The sequence below is a fragment of the Scatophagus argus genome, chromosome 16 (genome assembly GCF_020382885.2).
Source record: "Scatophagus argus isolate fScaArg1 chromosome 16, fScaArg1.pri, whole genome shotgun sequence".
NCBI lineage: Eukaryota > Metazoa > Chordata > Actinopteri > Scatophagidae > Scatophagus > Scatophagus argus.
Genome location: NC_058508.1, coordinates 13362689 through 13371029, shown reverse-complemented (window position 1 = coordinate 13371029; position 8341 = coordinate 13362689). Strand labels below are relative to the sequence as shown.

The window sequence follows — 8341 nt, the reverse complement described above, 5'->3', positions numbered from 1 at the left end:
AAGAATAGCGGCTCTGCCCTTGCCAAATGCAGTAAGAGGTGAACATGCTGTCAAACTTAATCCACTGCACAGAAACCCCCTGAAAACATGACTCACAACCTGTTTATTGCTCCGGTGTTTCTTCCTGGCTTGGTTTTCAATCTGTTTAACTTGTTTTGTATTAAATGTGGTTGCTTCTTTGAGAGCTTAGTCTGGTATTATTCATGCTACACACTGTAAAGGTCAGGGGTAATACAAGCTCACTTCAGACTCCTGTTGTGGGGAGCTAACAAGGTCTCTGGGCTATGATCTTTGAGCATTTTCTAACGAGCCTGGACAGGCTGGCACTGGATCAGAAAGGCAATTGTATCACACATAAATTTCATATCGCATAATGTAACCAGATTACAGAACTGGGAAACAACAACATCTCATTACTGGTCACAGACAATCAGGGTCAAATCAGAATATGCTGCTGTTCTTTGCTGCGAATGTAAACAGTATGAGGAAGCTGCCTCAGAGTGACATATTCCACGTTTAGCGAGATGTTTGAATTATGTTCTGAATTACAGCGGATGTGGGTGAGAGTCACGGAGAGGAAAGGGACCATCTTTTTTGGCTGTTCTGCTCTGATCACAGCCAGCGTGTTGATGGAGGATGCAGGAAACTGAAAAAACAGCTAGAGTTGAAGTAGAGGCCTAATTCTGATAGTTAAGCCCTGCTGTATATGAATGGCCAATCAAATACGTGATAATCTACACATCTCACTGAACTAACTGTTGTTGTTATTTAACATGTTTTGTTGTTGTTACCCTTTCAACCAGGACTACATCCAATACGTTAGACATTTTCTGTTGAAAAGTCTGATTGTTTGACCATGTTTCTAATAAGTTTATAATCATGACGTGCATTTATCTTAGGGATACCAAGCTGAAATTTCCTCGGGTGTTTCTTTTATCATATATATTCTAATATTGCCCTCTTGTGGTGCAGTATTGAAATCACATCTCCAGCACGTCCGTTTCAGGTTTCTGGCAGCTCTGCATTTCACTTGTTTTTCTCCACATTGCACCAGCAGTGTTCATGCTAACAAAGAGAGAGAGATTGCTTTAAATGCTAACACCGCTTTGAGATGATTTTTTATTTATTTATTTGTTTATTTGCCTCTCCCTCAGTTTCTAAGTTAATGGACTGCACATCATGTTGTATAGGCTAATATGTCCTGGCCTCCAGCAGCGTCACATGGGAGCAAGTCATGAATGTGTAGGAGAAAATGAATGACATCAGTCATTACATCATACCCACACATTCACCTTCCTTTTGCAGTATATGCACTTCATTTTTAAGGATTAGAAAACACTGGCTCAATTTCATAAACTAGATTATTGCCAGAAAATAACCACAATGAAAAATATCATGCAAGACTCACAGCAGCACAGCCTAACAAGTCTTGCATCCATGGGGGTTTCATTAAATCCCAAACTTCACTTTTAAAGGGCAGAATTTACTTATTCGATACAGTACTTGCTGTTTTTCAGCACCAAGGACAGCGTCCTGTTGTCCCTCCATCACCCTCATAACCATCAGAGATTAGTGCTGCTGTAAGGTCATGCGGTTACCTTGTCAACAGATAACGTAAAGTCACGTGGTGTTACGCTGCTGCTTAGGTGTCACCCATCAAAGTTACCACAATCTATTCATCCAAAATATTAGTCTTGTGAGTTTATGATGTGAATGTGGAGTGCCGAGGCTTTTCTTAAAAGCCCCCCACCGCGTCACCTGACTGTGCTGCGTTCAAGGTGCAGGTTTGTGCCACATCACGTTAACTGCTGCCGCACAACAGCCGCACCGCCAAAGCTTTTGTCCTGAACAGAGCAAGCTGTCGGGAGCAGGAAGCGGCTCAACAACAACGGAAGCGAGCGCAGGTTTTGCATTTTCTCCCCTACTTTGAGTGAAGAGGTGTCGAGGAACATGCTTTCAACGCGCAGCTGAAAAAAGATTGCAAATTTAAGTTCTTTACTTTTCAGCCTCTTTAGTCGACCTCGTGCAGATTTTTTTTTTCTTTTAGTTTTTGTTTGCTGTTGCTAGAATTCCACAAGTATACTTTTAAAATCTTGAGAAATGTCTCGCAAGAAGGCTGTGAAAGGGAAAGCCGGAACCAGCAGTCCGTCAGCGGGCAGCCCCACCGGGAAAGGGACCGGGAAAGCCGCGAGGAGCAGCCCGGGCATCGTTCAGATGAACGGCGTGGTTCATCCCAGCAGACCCTCCATCAGCAACAGCAGCGAGTTTTATGACATCGCTTTCAAGGTAAGATGCCTACTGCTGCGTGATAATAGACTGCAACTCTCATAAAAGTTTTATCATTTTACACCAAATATCACATAAATAATCTGATATTCAACTGGAGGTAAATGAGCCCACATATGGACATTTTCTGGCTTTTGATTCCCTGTTGGTCTACTTCATTAGTGTTGCTTTCCCGTTTGGCTTTCTTTGTTTCTTTCTTTTCTTTTTTTTTACAGCCGCCTTTATTCGTTAAACAGCAGCAGCGAGCTCCTCACACCAGCTGTGTCAATAGACGATCGATATCCTGGAAAGGTGCGCGCACCGCCCTGCAACGGCCAGCAAACAAATCAATCGTGCAACCGGTTGAATGCACGTCAGTGTCGTCATCAGCGCGCGGTGACTGTGTTTGCGTTTAACAGCGAGCCTGCTTTCACCCTAACCATAACATGAGCACTTGTGTGAGTGAGTGGAGCAACAGACACTTGAAAACAACAACAACAACAACAACAAGCAGCAGCACAGACTCACACCCACAGAGTCTCAGCGTGTACTCCCAGCGTAGTTTCAAGGGACTCGTGCCACCTACTCCATGTTTGTGAAGCAGCTGTTTGATGCGAAAGCTCGGTGACTTTGTGCAACAATTTGAAATGATTTACGACTGGCTGACACTTGATTGCTCCAGCCAAGCTGCTTCACTGCAGTGTTTAATTTGACAGAATATGTGATCAAAAAGATCCCACCTTCTAAACGTACCAGATGGGATGTAATGATTATTACAAGTGGAGCTTTGCAGAGGTTAGCCTGTACCTTGTCCACCTTTCTGATAGGCCATGCCATTTGTAGGCCATTGTGCTGTGTTTCACCGTTTGCTGTTCCTTCTGATTGTTATTCTGCCTTGAGTCAGTGAGGGAAATTGATTGAATTTTATTTCTAAAAACCCAAGGGCAGGGTGCATCCTCCTGCAAACATTAAGCTCATGTAGAGCTGTTTGAAGGAGAAGGCATGAGAGAAGAGATGAACAAAGACAATTTAACACAGAAAAAGGGAGCATAGGGGAGGTCTTCAGACATATCATCACATTATGTATCTGTTCTATGACCCTGTTACATCCATTCAATTCTTCTTCCTCTGTCTTTCATCTCCTCTCTGCTTCCACTGTGCACCCAAGAGGCGCCTTTGGGTTTCTATGGTCTAGGGCTCACAGTCCCTCTGATAACCTGATAACAGTAATCACATCAAACCTTTAACTTCATCACAGCACAGAATAAAGAAAAGAGAAATGCAAGACTGTGTGTTCAGCGAGGATGAAGCCCAAGTGTTTCTGTATGATGTAGATATTCACGATCAACATCATTCACATGCACCATCTTAACTGGCTGAGCGCGAAAAGCCAGGACTAATTCAAAAGTTCTCTTTTTCAGTTAATCAGACACTGGTATGAAACTAAACATTCATGCTTCTGCATTTGTCTTTTTCCCTTTGCAAGGTGTTTCAGTTTGGTCTGACATTTACCTTTATCGATCACTTTGAAAGCCAAAGTTTTATCCCTCACACCTTGAGTTGTGCGTTTTTGTGTGTCTCGGTTTTACCCTTCCAGTCATTCCTGGCTGAGTTTTTCCCTCTTGGGTTCCCCTCTTGCAGGTAATGCTGGTTGGAGATTCTGGTGTGGGGAAAACATGTCTACTGGTCCGTTTTAAAGACGGTGCTTTCCTGGCTGGCAGCTTCATCTCCACTGTGGGCATCGACTTTAGGGTGAGTTTACACAAAAAAACAAATAAAACATGAACACACTTCCAACTTTAGTATCTTTTTTTAAATGGGGCCATATATACCAATGGGAGCTATTCAGTGTCTTTATATGCCCCGGAGCTATGAGCACTTCCTGTGTTAGAAGTCTCACAAGATAGAATATTGATTTCTTAAATTAGTTTGACATGCTTTAGTTTTTTTGTCTCCCTGGGTGATAATTATGTATCTTATGTGCCAGTTTTATGATCCCACATCGGGAGTTAGGAAGGATCATCAGAAAAGATTTTTCACATGATCACACTCAGGTGAGTGTTTGTCCAAGAGACGCAGACAGGTGATCATTCAGCGCAACACTGAAAGCCAGGGTGACAAAATGAGACGGTACCCTCTTGGGTTGGGAACCGCACTCAGTACTTTTAAGGGTTTTACAGCATGCAGCCAGCATTAGCAACATGTGCATTTTAATGGCTGTCCCAAATAAACAGTACGCACCCAACAGTGGCAGCGGGGGCCAGAACAACATCAACAATCTGTTATCAGACTTAAAAATGTACCCTTTGAAAGCAAAAAGGTGTTTTGTACACCAAATCAGTAGGTCTTCCTTTGCTGACCAACTTAAACTTTTCGCTAAAGGACATTGAGAGCCCCATTGGGTACAGGATGGGAGGCTTGTCTTGAACTTTTGGCAGGATTTATCCATAAAGGTTGCTTTATGACAAAGAACTCCACCACATAAACTTTGAAACGGCATGGAGCAGCTGAACTTGTAGAATAGAATATGACACACAACCAGCTGTGGACAACAGACAGAACATCAGGACTGAAGTTAATGTTGCTTTGTGACATTGGAGCTGTGTGTGTTTTGTTGTATTCTGTGTTAAAGTTGTTTTTTTTTTCTAAAACCTCTCAGAGATCACTGTTGGGAATCACTGTTAGGTGAATACATTGTGTCTCATTTTTAACGGTGTTGAGCTGCTTGCTGATGCAGTCCTTCAAGAAAAGGATGTGTTTTTAGTGCTTAACCTCCCTCATCACTTTTAGTTAGGGCCTGTCACTGTCACTGTTCTGTTCCTGAACCTTTCTGAGCTCAGTGGAAACTCTTAGTGCACGTTTATCTCGACTTGTTCCTCCACACGTTTCCCCCGCCTGTCACGATAAAGTAACCGGTTTGAAAATGCAGTTTAAAGTTCCAAAGTTAACACGATTACATAAAGTGTAAGTGTAACAGCAGCAGATCCTTTATACTCTTGGGAGGCTACTCTCATGGACTGTGACTATGTTTGTGTCAAACTAAAGTATCTAACCATTGTATAGCAATGTGTGTGGGCTGGATGAGTTTGTGGGTGGATGAGCAGTTGATTTATTTACTTATGTAACATCTCTTATAACACCTTCTGTGGTCCCAATGTACATCTCGGCATATTAAAGCAAAGCAGAGTCCTTCATCAGCTGTCTGTGCCCTCTGCATTTACTACTGCAAGAAAAACTATGATACACTTTAGTGCTTAGTTTGCTGTTTTGTCATTTCGACTGAAGATTTAATTCCATGTTTTTATGTATGTTAACTAGAATGAAGAGTTTATGGCATGTTTTTTTCTGTTTGGGTACAAACACGGACTTGACACCTGGTTTCTGAATACACACACATACATATAAACGGTGTGTTTGACAAGTTGAGAGACTGAGACTTTGTTGAGTAGGAAAACATGAAGGTCGCTGGTGTTTGTCTTCCCATGGAGGATACACAGCGAGAGATAGGGAGTTGTTATTTTTAGGAAAAGCCAGTTTTGATCCCTTTTAGTTGGTGGGAAAGAAAGGCAATTTGCTTCGTATGGGGATTTGATCCGGTTCCCACTTCAAAGCTGCAGCGAGATGCTGTGTTTTCTACCCCTCTTGTTTATTGTAGTCTCATCTTGTTTTTAAGCCTCAGCATGTTCTCAGGATTACAGAGCGGCACCAGTACCTCATTAGGCTAAAAATACAGAGAGCCAGAATAGGAAATATAATTCCACGCAAATTGTATTTGATTATAAAATCTCTTGATAAAAAGGATTACAAAAGAGTGAAATTCAAGATCATGCCTAGTCATATTAATACCATGTGGATCTTAGCTTAGCTATAAAGTGTTTCTCAGCTAAACCTTAGCAGAAAAGATAAGTGGTGCTGTGGCTCCATGGCACATTTATGGCAGTGACATTTAAACCCAGTCAGGTGCAATTTCACCTCTACAGATGCCTTATGAATTACACCCAGAGGCACTGCTCATACTACAGTTGTTATTATCACATCCTAAGAAATCTTAACTTCCATATGACTCATTTGAATTTAAAGGATTACTTGAACCTACGGCTAAAATGTAAACCTTTAAGATAAGGTCACTTTTCACAGTGATACAACGTTTGAACTTTTTATTGGAAACTCCATAACAAATAAATGCCTTTTTTTGCATAAACAGTGCCTCACATAGCTGTGAACTACCATGCAGCATGTCCAGCTCATCAGTTGGCAATGTAATGCAGGTGCTAACCGATGGGCAGGTGGCTGGAACTGATCAGAGGGCAGCAGAGCTTGTCTTTGTGCTTGACTGTGAGAGTCAGAGTGCTGATGATTTTCTTCTTTTTTTCCTCTTCAATCAGGAGGCTATAAGCAGTCTGTGAAAGGCTTCAGGTGGGTGTAAATGACTACTGGCAGATTTTAGGTTTTTGCTCTCTGAGGAAAAGGACCTCTGATTTGTGCCTCACACTTCAGCCCGCTGTTCAATGCTTAGGTTAAATATGGATTTCTAACATGTATGGACACAAGCACACATGAAAATCACATGACACCTGAATTTCTTTCTCTGTGTTTTCAGTTCCTAGCGGTCCTGGGTTAGGATCATGTCCTGCCTGTGGAAGACAACTGCAGTCTCGTTTATAAAACGAATCAGGAGTAGCTCTGCAGGACTCTGTAAAGGCTAACAAGCAATTTATACTTGAGAGACAACTCCATGCTTGTTTCTTTATGAAGGTATCCGTCTCTGCAGGACACAGATCAGCAGATTCATCTCACACAGTTTTAAAGACAGACGACATAGTGACGAACTGCACGTGTGCTATATTTTTAATGGAAGAGGCATTTAAATGGACACAGCTGTCAAAATATGTGAGGATGTTCTACCACAGAGAGAGAAATCTTTTTTTTCGATGTGCCATCAAAACTGCTCTACAGTTGTACAACTGTAAAAAATAACGACATATTCTAAGATATCAGGCCTGAATTCTGTGTTGGTTTCAGACATTTTAGGTTTATTATTTTTCCCATTAGTCGGATAAGAGGATGTATCTGTACTAAGACAGCAATCAACAATGCATTAGTCATTCTCTCAATACTTTTCACCTTCCCTGTCCCCCACCCTGATATTCAAGCTCAAACCCACTGATTCATACTGAAGATATGCTGTGATTTTTTTATAGTTCATTTATTTTAGGGCTTAGAAATTTCTTAGAAGAGTGTATCTTCAACCGCAGATTAATACACACTTCGTGTTCATATGTGTGTTCACGCCAGCAGTATGGTGTGTGTGTGTGTGGGATTTACTCAAAATAAACTGCAGTGTCCATGTTTGTCGCCCATCACTTCATAGTTTTTGGACGTTTGTGGAGGTCACAGCACAGAGGAGTGAGCTGTATTAGTACGTTAGCGTTGCTTGTTTGATAGGGCAGATGATGATCATTGTTGGTTTTAATCTTTTGATGGTTGTCGATTGTTTACAAAATGACAACATAGAACTAGACTTACCCTTTAATGAGTACTGTATGTGCAAAGAGCTGCAGTCTGTGGTGAGAGCTGTCCCCCTCTAGACTAAAACACTGACAAAATCCACATGTGGCATGTAAAGCTACCAAATCTACTGCTCTGTGACCACATGCTTTAAATATCTGACAAGCCAGCCAATCTGTCTTAATCTGCTGAAATTAGATTTTCACATGCTGAGGGAAGAATATCAGTTTTCCACACTGTAATTGTCTAAATCCATCATACTTTCGGTTTGCTTAATTTGTATGTCACCCCCCACCCCCCCGTGTATAATCATGCTAAGAATAATGTGTGAGTATTGTTCATTCTTTTAAACATCGTTGCTTGAAGACACGACATTCTTTCTCACATTCAGCTAAATCCACCAGTAACAAGGAAGTAGGTGAAGCACAGTTTCTTCACAAAGAGGGTGATTTAAGTGGGAGCATAAGAGAGAAGGGAAATGGGGCAAAGATGCTAGGAGTGGAAGCCAATTAACAATATACGCACAATCATCAGTAGCCTTTAATCTCCTTTCTGATGTGGCAGGAAA

The 8341-nt window shown here is 41.7% G+C and overlaps 1 protein-coding gene across 2 annotated transcripts in view; it reads left to right on the top strand.

Moving 5' to 3' along the window:
- The first annotated feature begins 1525 nt into the window (after nt 1-1525).
- Nucleotides 1526-8341, top strand: part of LOC124072617 (ras-related protein Rab-26-like) — a 56059-nt gene continuing 49243 nt past the window's right edge. The window contains exons 1-2 of one of the 2 annotated variants that reach the window (XM_046414131.1): nt 1526-2286; nt 3907-4017. In XM_046414131.1, coding sequence (XP_046270087.1) covers nt 2101-2286; nt 3907-4017 — 297 coding nt within the window. In that variant the 5' untranslated portion in view covers nt 1526-2100. Of the gene's footprint in view, nt 2287-2655; nt 2724-3906; nt 4018-8341 lie in introns of those variants that run through there. The other variant, XM_046414133.1, reaches the window with a different exon arrangement.